General features: G+C 38.4%; 1 protein-coding gene and 1 pseudogene across 1 annotated transcript; one reads left to right on the plus strand and one right to left on the minus strand.

The window, feature by feature from the left end:
* The first annotated feature begins 949 nt into the window (after positions 1-949).
* LOC143597098 (peptide-N4-(N-acetyl-beta-glucosaminyl)asparagine amidase A pseudogene) lies at positions 950-2,792 on the plus strand (annotated as a pseudogene).
* A 3,900-nt stretch (positions 2,793-6,692) lies between these two features.
* On the minus strand, positions 6,693-8,903 carry LOC143597096 (ABC transporter G family member 10-like). Its single transcript, XM_077075692.1, has one exon. It carries the CDS (start codon positions 8,608-8,610, stop codon positions 6,772-6,774), a length of 1,839 nt encoding a protein of 612 aa, XP_076931807.1. The 5' UTR covers positions 8,611-8,903; the 3' UTR covers positions 6,693-6,771.
* Positions 8,904-14,145: the final 5,242 nt, after the last annotated feature.

The following is a 14,145-nucleotide window of genomic DNA, read 5'->3' on the forward strand; positions in this document are numbered from 1 at the left end:
TATCGGTCGGTACCGGTACCATCCCGAGCTCATTCCTAGATGTTATATCCTTTATTTTTGTGATCTCTTATTTTTTTATGTCATATTTTATTAAAATATATACAAAAACAAAATGTTAAATAATCTTAAGTGTTTCAATATATTATTATTATTATGCCAATTTAATTTGAAAAGTTGACGATATAATTGCACGGACGTCTATGTCTCTCTATCAATGACGAAGTTTACTTAGGGCCGGGGGAGGTCCCGGCCCCCCTGTTTTTTTTGTTTAGTAGTGTAAATTTACCCGTCTTTGTCCGAAATTTTTTATGCGTGGTGTAAATTTAGGCGTTTTCGGCCGAAAATTTGAGTCCGCCCCCCATTGTTTGTGAATTTTTGTATACGTTTTGATCCCTCTCCGATGTCTTAGTCCAAGCTTCGCCACTGCTTTCTCTCCCTTCCTCCCTCTTTCTTTATTTCTTTTACACATATTTAAATAACCTGTTAAACGAACACATTATATATTCTGGGCTTTTACTTTTCATTTGATATTTGTTACCACGAGTTTAAATGTTACATAATATAAAACAATGACACCAGTACGTTTCCATACCTGTTTGCTTAAATTACAAATATATTTTATAAAACCAATATTTATTTATTTCTTTTGCTTTTAACACTTTTGGTTTTCTCGCGTCTGAAGCTGTGGAGCTACTTATCCGAGTTTAACGGGTCATGTATAGTAATGTTATGTCTCTAAAATCAGCGGATGCGAATTTTAAAGGATTAAGTTTTGCGATTCGAAAAAGGAATACTGATAACCCGCTTGAATTATGTTTCTATGGAAAAAAAAGATTATGATTTTCTCTTTTGTTAACTAGAGCAGTAAAGGCAATAGAAACCAGTAAGTTTGAAGACTCAATTTTGGTATATACGTTGTGATGGCTAGACTGTAAATTGACTTCACTCCATGGCTTCCACCATCCTCTCTCTCCTCCTCCTCTTCCTCTCTTTCTCTCTCATCTCCGCCACCAAACTCCGCCCACACCTAACCACCAATTCCACCACCACCACCACCACCACCACTTACACTTACTTCGAAGTAACCAAACCAATCCAACTCCCAAACACAAACCCCTGCTCAACCCTCATCCTCCAACACCACTTCGCCTACACCTACGGCAGCCCCCCAGTCACCACCCAATACTCGCCCCCGTCTCACTGCCCAGCCACCAATTTCTCTAAAATCGTCCTTGAATGGTCCGCCACTTGCAAAGGCCGACAGTTCGACCGCATCTTCGGCGTCTGGCTCGGCGGCGTCGAGCTCCTCCGCAGCTGCACCGCCGAGCCACGCGCCACCGGGATCCAGTGGAATGTCAAGAAAGACATCACCAGGTATTATTCCCTGCTCATGGCAAACCACACCCTATCAGTTTATTTAGGAAACATTGTTGATGACACCTACACGGGCGTCTACCATGTCAATATTACTTTCCACTTTTACCCTTTTGATAACAATAATAGATTAAGCAAAATGGAATTTGATTTGTTTAACGGTCAGTGGGCGGATTTAATCATACCCGTTTCGAGAACCTCACCGTTAAACGACGGGTTATGGTTCGAAATCCAGAACTCGACCGATGCTAAGGTGAAACCATTTACGGTCCCGCAAAATGCGTATCGGGCCGTTCTCGAAGTATACGTTTCGTTTCACGAAAACGATGAGTTTTGGCCGACAAACGTGCCGAACGAGTACATATCCGATAATAATTTGACGGGTTTCCCGGGTAACGGGCCATTTAGGGAGGTTGTGGTTAGTTTAGACGGTCGGGTGATCGGTGCGGTCTGGCCGTTTACCGTGGTTTACACGGGTGGGGTTAACCCATTATTGTGGAGGCCGATTACTGGCATCGGGTCGTTTGATCTACCGACGTATGATATCGAGGTGACGCCGTTTTTGGGGATGGTTTTAAACAGAAAGTCGCATGAGTTCGGGTTTAGTGTCACGAACGCGTTGAACGTTGGTACGTTGACGCGAATTTACACGTGTGGGTAGATGAAACCCGGGAGAAAACAACTGGGAAGTTTATGACACAAAGCGTTTCGCCTCTTCATGTTTCGTTGGTCTCGAATTACACGGGTTTAAACGGGAAGTTTGTCACGAAGGTCACACGGTCGATAAAGTCATCCGGGTGGGTCGAATCATCACACGGGAAGATAGTAACCGAGTCAACACAAGAGTTTAACTACACTAACATTATGGTGATGCAAAAAGATGCTGATCTACAAATTGTTAATCAGATAATCGAGTTTAACGACTCTGTGTATGGCAAGAACCCTTCTGTTGTGTCGAAACAATCGTTAAAATCGTTTTTGTTTGATATATATTCGGATACGAAGGATAAAGGAAATGACAGTTATGCTGAGGTAGCAAATATTACATTGGGGTTTAATGAGAAACGAGTTGATGATTCGGGTGGTAAACGATTGACGAGTGTTCTTGAGAATGTACAAAATGGTCAGGGTGTGATGTTTGTGAAGGGGAATTTGGTGGTTAGTGGATTGGGGAGTACACAACAGATGTATAATTATGGCGATGATGAATATTGTTATTTTAGAGATGTAAGTAGCTCGAACTACACGGTTATTTATGATAACGAAGGTTATACGTGTAGTAAAAGTGAAAATTCGAGATTCAGTGGTCCGGATCGTCATGCGATTTAGAAGGGTTGATTCGGTTTAATCGGGTATTCGTATGATTTGTACTTGTATTATTCCTTTTGGTTTCTTTGTGAAAATTTGATGAGTAATGAAATAATAAATAATTTATGCAGCTTTATCGCGGAGTTGGGTATGTTTTTTAAGACCAGAGGTGGAAAACTGGACGTGTTGGGTAACGGGCCAAAGGCGAAAATGAGTAATTTATTGATACGGGATCAAACGGGTGGGGTTGACCTGAAATATTTGTTGGCAATTTTTGTTTATATATTTATATCGACACGTTGAACCCACTTGACCTTTATTAGCAGGTAAAACCTTATGATTTCACCCGTCACCCTGCAACTATCGCTGTTACCTCTACCGCCACTAGGCCCGTTAGTAACCGCCTTAAAGGAATATATAGCCGTTGTACCCGCTTTCGTACTTATGTCTAAACTGCCTCATTTCAAGGTGAGTCAATTTTGGTCGTGACTTGAACCAAATTGATACTTTTTTATTTTTTAAAACAACCCGTTTGACCTGTTAAGGAGATAACTGACCTGCCCATTTTGCCAAACTTATTTAGTGTATATGTATAGCTTTTAAGCTTTAACTATTTTTGCAGGTTTCTAATCATTTGAAAGTTCTCTTTATAAACTGTATACCGGGCATTAAGTTAAAGTCTAGAGGTGGCAATCTTGACCCAAACCATTTCAAATGGGTCAATTTGGGTTGTTTTAAAAATCATATGGGTTGGTTTGGGTCATAGATTTTAATAAGATGGGTCAAAATGGGTCACTTGAAATTCCACCATCTTATTTTCGGGTCAAATTGGGTCGACAAATTTAAAGAAATGGGTCGATGTGGGTTAGTGTCTTAAGGAAAAGGGGCAAGCTCGGGTTGAAACGGGTTTTGGATTGGAACGAGTTCGGTTTAGGTTTCGAGCCGACATGAGTTTTGCACTGGACGGGTTGGGTTTCGGTTTCCTTTGTTTCTTTTTGGTCGGTTTCGGAGCACTGGACGGGTTGGGTTTTCGGTTTCTTTTGTTTGCTTTTGGTCGAATTCGGATTCGTTTTCGGCCTTTTGTTTCATTGTGGTCTGTTTTTTAGTTTCATTTCTGTTCAGTTTCAGTTTTTTAGTTTCGTTTTGATCGATTTTTTCGGTTTCGATCAATTCGGTTCAGTTTTGGTTTATGTTTCGTTTTCGCCGACATTCGTTTTCAGTTCATTTCTCGGGTTTTTTTTTAAAGAACGAGGGCAATGGAGGAAACGTTTTGGTGTTTTTACATTTTTTGTTTTTTATTTATATTTTGAGTTATGATTTTTTTATTAATTTTTTTGATTTGTTTTGGAACGGTTTTTATTGGTTAATAAAAATTAGTAATCTGCCAGTCATTGTTAGTCTTCCCTAGGTTAGGATGTCCTTCGATGGTTAGTGACAATTTTATTTAGTTTACTATCTTTTGCTTATTGTTAGATTTCGTAAATTACCGGCTGATACGACGCTCAATGACATTTTAATAGATGATTCTATTTTCAGTAGTGTTTATTTTCATCAACTATTTATACTTAAAAGAAAAGTAAAATAAAATAGTCTAGTTTTATTTTACGACAAACTCATACTTCTTAAACGTGTTGGGGTCCCAGGACTCCAATATTTTTTAAAATTTTCATAGAGATTGCATGTTAATAATTTTCAGTAACCCCGTCAAAATAAATAGACAAAACACGAAATATCAAGGTTGAACTTGGAGTAGTGGTAAAACAATTATATATATATATACATATATATATATATACATATATATATATATATATATATATATATATATATATATATATATATATATATATATATATAGGATTAGTATCATTTGAGAACTCTTAAATTATTTAAGAACTTGAAGGAACTCTTAATAACTAACGTTTTTTATAAAAAATTTTGTATGTTGACGTTATTTAAGTGTAGTTTTATCAATTTTGACATCTATATTTACGATTACAATTATGAACATTAGTTTTTTTTACGCATATCTATGTTTTTTTACGCATATGTAAATTTTTATTACATAAATTTTACACATGTGTAACTTGTGATTTATATATGTAATCAAATTTTTTTTTTTTTATAAATATGATAAAGCAAGTCTCAAATAATGTTAATATATAAAAAAAGTTAAAAAGAATATTTGGTTTTTAAGAGTTCCTAAAAGTTCTTAACCTTTTTTAAGTTCTCAAATGAAACTAATCCTATATATATATATATATATCCTTAAACTAATAGGTCATCCGTTCAAGTCTTATCAAACCCTTTTTTTGCGGGGTTTTTTTTTTAAAAAAAATTTCAAATACTAGAGGCTTGCGACACAACTTGTTGTCCCCTTGTCATTTGTTTTGATGTAAATAATATATTTTATTATAATTTGTGATAGTGGGTTTTTTGATTATTCAGTACTAGGATTTTAAAACATGAATTTAGAATTTTTAACTTAGTTTTGTTAAAGTTGAATTCTAAAGCTAATTACGTAAAGATGATTGAAAAGAAAAAAAGTTTAGTCCTTAACTATTATGCTGGTGAAACGTATTTATTAGACCGGGGTTGTATTATATAACCAGATTAATACTTTTAGACTTTTAGTACCTGACCAGTCAGTCCAAGTGATTTGAGTAATGCATATCCTTCCTCCACGTGGCGATACCATGCCAAAAGAAAGGGGGCCTTTCGTACGGATTGGAGTATGAAGATAATTCTTCAGCACACTAAAATCTAGTGGATCCGGTCCAAACGCTAGCGGTAGAAGCTAGTCGTCAGAAGCGAACTTCCGGGCCAGGAAGGAGCCAAAAAACATGAGCCCCTAGCGCGGAGCTTCCCCGTCTCAGTCCAAGAAGGTGCTTGGTTTGAGCGTGGAAACAAACCTGCTATCTATCGATACGCGAGAACAGACTGCTCCGAAGAGAGCACTGCCAGTTTCATTCCATTTCTCAATTGAGAAGTCATCCAGATAAGAAAGCAGGCGGGATAAAAGAAGAGCGAGGTATAGTGAGAAAGCTCACCCCTGCTTTTAGACGATAAAGCCTGAGAGTGACTGTCTTACGCTACAATAGCTACTGCTACTACTGTCTTACTGTGTACAGGAACTCTTTATTCTTCGTGATATTAACCACATTTCTGTACTAAGAAGGGCTATAATGTTGGGCCAAGGACGCTCCACTAAAATCTTCAGCACACTAAAATCTAGTGGATCCGGTCCAAACGCTAGCGGTAGAAGCTAGTCGTCAGAAGCGAACTTCCGGGCTTGGAAGGAGCCAAAAAACATGAGCCCCTAGCGCGGAGCTTCCCCGTCTCAGTCCAAGAAGGTGCTTGGTTTGAGCGTGGAAACAAACCTGCTATCTATCGATACGCGAGAACAGACTGCTCCGAAGAGAGCACTGCCAGTTTCATTCCATTTCTCAATTGAGAAGTCAACCAGATAAGAAAGCAGGCAGGATAAAAGAAGAGCGAGGTATAGTGAGAAAGCTCACCCCTGCTTTTAGACGATAAAGCCTGAGAGTGACTGTCTTACGCTACAATAGCTACTGCTACTACTGTCTTACTGTGTACAGGAACTCTTTATTCTTCGTGATATTAACCACATTTCTGTACTAAGAAGGGCTATAATGTTGGGCCAAGGACGCTCCACCTTATTTATAGAAGCAGTCAACTGACTTCTTAACGAATGACTTCTGAACGAATTCACTCCTTGGTTTGATAATGACTTAATCTATAGATAGAAAGCCCTATAATAGAAAACTACCATGTTAGGTTTTTTGAAGAGCAGAGAAAGCGAACTTCTTTTGAATCAAATCAAACCATATAAGCAGTTGGAGAACACCATTTGGATCTTTTAGAATTTGAAAGGCAACTAGTGCTCTTTGAGGAGAAGGGTTATCATTATATAATAGTTAACACATGCACATCATAATATTAAACTATAAAAAATGAGTATACGATATATTGTATGTTTCCGGCCAGTTGTAAAAATAATCATAAACACATTTACCAACATTAATACACCTAAATCAAAATAATAAAACGAGTAAAATAAATAAATAATCAATTCCTGGTTTTATGGCATCTAACCCACAAAATCAAAAAACACAAAACTCTATATCCAAATATAAACCCTAACATCACCCATAAGTTACTCCACTTGTGTGTCTCCTTTATTTGCTGCTGATTCAAGAACTCATCTCCATACATTCTGCATTTCCCACCTTCCATTTCCACACACATATTCTTGCCTTTTTCACCTCCATATTCATTGATCATCAAACATTCAAATGGATACTTAAATAAACTCATATAGTGCATAAAAATCCAGTATTTTGGTATGCTATCTTTAGCTATAAAATATCCAGAAAACAGAAAGAAACATCCCATCAAACCAGATATCACAGATGTCCCCATGATGAAATTTGGTACCAGTGCACTGAAACAAGCTGTGAATGAGTTTGACATCAAGATCACCATCCATACCACCAATCCAAAGTAGAAGAAGCTTTCGATGTTTTCGCGTAATCCCACGAGCCAGTAGACCGGGATCGTGTAAAGAACTCCGATTATTAACAAGAATGGAAGGAAAATGAGAGTGTTTGAGATCACATATGATGAAACCCTATATGCTCCTCTTGATGTTTCTCTCATCAAGATTCGTCTTTCTTGTAAGAAAATAGGTAATCCTTCTGTGGATGAAGAGAGCAAGAAAGTGAGACTGAATGCAAAGAACCCTAGTCGCGCTTGTAAGGCGAGTTTCCCTTTATTATTCGACATGTTTACGAAGATGGTTCCGAGGATTAAGCCGGAAAGTATGGCTTGAATGATCCTTGTGAGGAATAGTTGTTTGGTTCTAAATATGTTCTTGAAGAATCTTTTACTTAGAATTGTTACTTCTTGGAGAGGGGTATTCGGGTATGGGAATTCGAGGGCGTTTTCCTGTTCTTTCTTGTGTTTTTCGTGTTCTTCGTGTTCTTGATGAATCTTGATCGGTTCTGATGATGTTTTAGGGGTTTGTATGACCAAGGTTGTCGCGACATCAATGGCGAATTCAAGAACATTGACACGAGGCGGGATATAATGACCGGACCCTTTGAGTCTATGTTCTAGCAATTTTAACGATCCGTTGTGGAGGATGAATCCATTCGAGAGTAAAACAAGTTGATCGATAAGCTCCAAGATTCGAAAACCGGGCTGGTGGATTGTCAACACGATCGTCTTACCTCGACTTATCGCCATTGATTTAAGGAGTGACACAACACCGAAAGCTGAATTCGAATCAAGCCCGGAAGTTGGTTCGTCGATTAGAATAACCGAAGGATCATGAACTAACTCAACTCCAATCGAAACCCGCCTCCGTTCACCACCCGAGATCCCATGGTTCGAACCCTCGCCAATTCTCGAGCTCGACACATGGTCCAAACCGAGCTCGTTTAACAAGATCTTGACGCGATCAGCCGCTTCTTTCCGAGTACATCTTAACCTTAAAAGCGCGCTATACATGAGCGTTTCTTCGACGGTCAACGATGGGAATAAAGCGTCATCTTGGGTTACATAGCCAGCAAGTCTCCGAAACCGTTTTGTATCAATAGGATGGCTATTGATCAAAACGTGTCCGGACACTTTTCCTGAAGAGAGATTCCCCGCAAGAATATCCAACAAGGTTGTCTTTCCGGCCCCACTAGGGCCGGCAACTGCTGTAAGGCACCCAGGGTGAGCTTCACAGCTCACGTCATTTAAGATAAACTTTGTTGGTTTCTTCTTGAAATAATTTTGAAGAAACCCCTCCTTGAGATCATCATAAAGGTTTGAACTTTTGTATGCAAGATTCTTGGTTTCAATCTTGTATGAAGTTTTCCGGTCAACTCCGGACACCGGTGACCTGACCGGCAGCTCCATTTGGGTGTGTTTGAAAGGCGGAATGATGTAAATAAGTGTTATTTTGATTTGTGAAAGAAGCAAGAGAAAAGAAAAGAGGAGATGAGCTAACACAACCACCTTTTGTTGTGTGTTTCCATGCAAAAGTATTGTTGACTATTTTGGCAAAGAATAAATGAAATTTGGTGAGGGTAGGGTGGAATATTGGTAAATAGAGAAGACAAATCCAGTGATTGTGTGTTTTTGTGAGTGGTTTTACTAGGTGAACTGCTGGTTGACCATTTGGTATAGTGTTTGGTTTGATGGCTATTAAGGATATTTCCATATCATAGTTACAAAAACTGAAAAAAGGCAAAATAAGAAAAACCTTAATATTTCGACTTGGAGTTACATTTTGTGGTGTAATTTAATCTTTAAATATTATATAAAATTAGGTTTTATCTCACGTATTAGGGGGTTGTTTTCATTTTTCGTTTCTAATATATATATATATATATATAATTTTATTTATTGTAAAAGACTTAATAATATATTTAAGGTTTGATGATAAAAGAGTTTCACAAATAAATGTGATGTTATAATTCGTTTAAAAGTTATTTGGGTTTGGTGAGACCTATGGCCTGCTTATTTTTTTTACTATAAATTGTTTTTAATTATAAATAATGTCTTTTTTTAAATAAAATTGGATATTGAATTTTAGGATATTCCTATTTTATAGGATTTTTATATAAAATATTTTGTGAGATTAATTTTTAATATAATGAGATGTTATAACGAGTTATCTGGATTTGGTGAAACCCATACCCGTGAATTCGGATCAATTGCATGAGAAGCATCCATTTACAAATAAAACAATATGGTGGCTTGAGAGGATGTATGAAGCAACCATAAAACTTTTAAAGGTGTTATTTATATGTATTTAAGTTTAAAATTTAAGATTAAAATTAAGATTAAGATGTATTAAGATTAATACATATAGACTGGGAAAAAATATCGAAATCGAGGGCTGGTCCGGAGGAGGCCCTGGCAAGCTCTCCCGGGAGCCTAATTTACATCTTATTTATTTTAATTTTGTTTTAAGGGTCTATTTTTTTATCCGTTTTGAGCATTCTCTGAGATTTTCAAATAACTCCCTGTAATCAAACTCATTTATATAATTATACTAGATTAGGTACGTATATCTTACACGGGTTGGACAACTTAAATTCGGTATTAACTTTTGATAAATAAAGTTGAGTAATACATTAAATAAGTACGAAGGTAAATTACAAATGCTATTTACAAACTTAAAATAAATCATAAATCTCTAAATACTTCTTTCGATACAACATTAGATGATACACTAAAAACATGGTAACAACTAAAGTAAAATATATTATGAGAACATAAACGGTACAATCGGAACAATTCGAAGCTTTCGATTAGTCGAATAATGTGCGGTAAAAGAGAATCAATAGGGTATTGATCGGCAATATATTGATAGAAAGAATGACATTACGATGTACAGGAGAAAATAAGGCTGGTCGGGTTCAGTGAAAGATCCACGTGTTTTTAACAATGAACCCGTTGAGTAAGTTTTAGAAATTAAAATGTTTCATATATATATAAATGTTTCTTATATATATATATATAATATAGTATAATTTATATTAGACAAGTTAAATAATGAAAATGTTCAGTTAATAAAAATGTTTTATAATCAAGCCTAACGTTTTTTTAAAAATAAAATACGTTTGTAAAAGCAATTGGAGAAATTATTAAACAAAATATATATATAAAAAGCTTTAAAAGGTATGTATAGTTAATAGGATAGGAAGAAGAGAAGAAAGAGTAAGAATATATAAGAGAATAACATGTGATAAAAAAAATGATTTATTATACAGCATGGATTAGATTTTCATGCATAAAACAAAAGAGAGACTATATATATGGTCCCATCTCTAAATATCAATTATTTGGCTTTTCCATCTCCTAGCATCAAGAGAGGGATAACACAACTAATATATAAATATAATAAAGAAAAATTAAATTTTAATAATCAAAACTATTTACCTTTGGCCATTATTAATCCCAACTAACAATATGACTATTAGTAATCTTAACTTTTAGTTTTGTTACCCACAACAATCCCAGTCTAAAAAATCGCTAACTCCGTTAGTTATGTTCTATAAGATATTGTGAAATTACCCAAATATCCTTTGTTAAAAAAGAAAGAAAAATATTCAAAGTATGGGTTGGGACTTGCAACATATTCGAAAATAATTAATATATTTAAATGTATTTTATTAATAAAAGTGGTCCAACTTTGTTGTCCATCTCCGTCATCTTTTGCCACCGGTGACCACCACAGTAGCTAGCCCTCCTTCACCGGCCGTCCACTACCATAGACAACGGCTTCCAACAAACACACCAAGTTCCAACTATAACAACAAATCGGAGCTACAAGATATATGGAACTTTTATACCTATCATTGACGTCGATTGCTACCTACCGGAGGTTTTAGCGATGGTAGTTTATCAAACCGAAAGAATCCAGCTCTAATTAGTTTCCACCAATTTCGAATTTCATTAGATCTAATTGTCGTAAGTCGTAACGGAGGCGCCCATTCGAATCCTAGGGTTTTAGTTTCAACTTCTTTCGAACGGAGCTGGGCCACGCCATCGGTAACGTCGCCGCCTTCGTTGTTTTCGGACATTCTTCCCCGCGCCCGTGCTCGTCGGAAGAATAAGGCATTTTACAACGATTCGTCTACAATCGCCTCCACCGGCGTATAATGGAAGCAGCGGTGTGTGCGAACCTCCGAAGACAATGATTCAGCGACGGATCAAGCAGTTGCAAATCGGACAAATGAGTCTAACTGAATTACTTTTTCATCCCTTAATCCTTAGAAATCCTAACCGGTTATTGAGCTTGACCGAAAGAACGCCAGTTGATGGTGGATTTTCCGACGATGTTAAGGCTCCGGCGACGTCATTGGTGGTGACTGCTGGTCTTGGGGATAGAGCCAAGATAATATTTTATTAGTTATTTTAATATTTTAAGGGCCCCGCCTAATTTGTTTTGTAATTATTTCAATCAAGGGTGATTATTTGGGTATTTCACATCATCTTAAAAAACTTAACTAACAGAGTTAGCGATTTGTTAGACTGGGATTATTGTAGATAACAAAACTGAAAGTTGGATAATTGGTAGTTACATTGTTAGTTATGATTAATAATGGCCAAAGGTTAACAGTTTGATAATTAAAATCCAATTTTTCTATAATAAATTATTGTATGGTATCATTACTTTTTTAATTAATAACTGAAGAAACACTAAGTGACCCCGGGCAGATTATGGGTAATCTGGGGGCTAAGTAATGTTACCCACGAAGGTTAGGTCCAGCAGAGTAAGTTGTACTTCAAGGAACCTGCAAAACAGACACCGTAAGCTCGTCACTGAGAAGGGGGGGGGGGGTTCCTCCTTGTGACCACCCTCCGGCGTGAGAATCAGTCTATATTGCTCTTTAAATATAAAAGTATATGAATACTATCAGAGCAATTATCAAGTAAGTTATACGAGATAGTAGATGATGAAATGATAATACCATTTGCTGTCTTTTATAGCCGAAGGTGGGTTTCCAAGGGGTTTAGCCGGCCCAACACGCTACCAACTGTAACCTATGCACGTGCCCTACCTGTGAGTGGTGGATAGGTAGCGGCTGACACAGAGCAGGCGTGCCGTGCACTCTTCGTCTTCTACCCACTGCAGGCTAGGCACGTGGTCTGGCAGGAGTTGGTGGGCAGGCGGCGGCTATTGGTCACAGTGCTGTGGCGTGCTGTCTGCCACGCTGCTGTCAGTGAGCTGTCGCATTCTTGGTCAGATCTTTTGTCTTTACCTCGTCAGGTATCACGCAAAAGATCCTCCATCATACAGACTGGCCCATTTTGGCGGGAGTTTTCCCCCTCCCGCCTCTGCTCATTCTTTCAGGTGACACTGAATATTTGTAAGTGTTAAGCCTTATGCGTGTAGCTATGCTGTGCGGGTAGCCTTCCCTGATGGCTTGTATCCGCAACTGCGGGAACAGGCGGGTTACTTTACCATTGGGAGGCTTTTCCCTGCGTATGCAGCTTGCATACTGCGCGTAGGCTTCTCTGAGCATGGTGGGTCCTGCGGGAGTAGATGGTCTTTGCGCAGACATCCCTGTTCAAGGTGAGTCATGCGGGACCAACTGAGCCCTGCTGGGACCTACCTCTTCAAGTCCCCCCAGTCCAATGTTCCTTTCACGAATGTCTAATAAAGTGAGGTGAACTTTTGGACTTATAAGCAAAGGGTTTTGAAAAGGGGTTTTTGTAAGGTTTTCCGTGGGGGTTCTTCCCGCGGAAGTCCTTGTCACTTGCAGAAATTCCCGAGTTTCCTGCTTGGTCTTTGGGTATGATGCGGGTAGGTCTGTAACCTCCTCGCAAGTCAGGAGCATTGAGTCTTAGTTGTGCGGATTCTCCCTGTGGTTCTGGTAGTTTTTTGAACATAGTGATCAATTATGTTTAAACCACCAATTCCATCTTGGAGCCTCAAACAACGTAGTACTCGATGTTCCCGCTATGCGGGGATATTATTTCCGTTTTCACAAGCATTGCCCAGAAGATCCTTCCTGGTTTCAATTCTCAGCGGGTGCTAGGTATGTGAAGGGTTTTGCCTTTACACTGTACCTGCATCCGTCTTATGGTTACTTTACTTCCAAGGTATTCCTGGCGTCCATTCCCTGCGGGTGCTCGGTATGTGAAGGGTTTTGCCTTTACACTGTACCCGCACCCGTCTTATGGTTACTTGGTTGCCAAATATTTTGGCTTCAATTCCCTGCGGGTGTTAGGTATGTGAAGGGTTTTGCCTTTACACTGTACCCACACCCGGCTTATGGTTACTTGTTTGCCAAGGTAAGGGGTATTTTCCCGCTTACTTTTTTGAACCTTAGTCTTCAAAAAATTTTTTAAATTTTGAAATTTGAAGAGTTGGTGGATGGATAACAACCCAATACCTCAAACGTCGTGCGACGGTTTCTTCTGACTGTGTCAGGACGTGCCAGAAGTTATGGCGACATGACATTATGTGGTCATTCCAGTTGCTTTTTCAGGCGCGTGGGCACGGGATTCCGGGCGCGTAGCCGCGAAATCTCTGGCACACGTCCTTTTGACAGCTGTTGCCAGCTTGCCTTTGCCACGTGTCATAGTTTCATTGCACCTTTGACTTCTCTCTCTTCCGTATTAATTTCATCGCATTAATTGCGATTACTATATAAAGGGGGAGAGGGTTATTTGCAATTCACACTTTCCACTTTCATCTCTTCTTCTCCAGTAATTTCCGGCGAATTTCTCTTTTCAGTAAAGCATTACTCTGAAATCTCTTCTTTCTTCCACCATGCCTTCTCATGATGCTGATGACCAGAAGACTGCTGGCGAATGCCAGTGCTCTCTTCCTGTCGATCTGTACCAGTATATTGTCAGGAAGTTCATGCTCGAGTCTCTCGAGCCTGAGTTTCCTGAACCCCACCATACTGTGTACGATGCCCCTAGTGGCAA

Source organism: Bidens hawaiensis, unplaced genomic scaffold, assembly GCF_021521415.1.
Source record: "Bidens hawaiensis isolate Kalapana, Puna unplaced genomic scaffold, B.hawaiensis_p1.1 tig00047571_1, whole genome shotgun sequence".
Lineage (NCBI taxonomy): Eukaryota > Viridiplantae > Streptophyta > Magnoliopsida > Asterales > Asteraceae > Bidens > Bidens hawaiensis.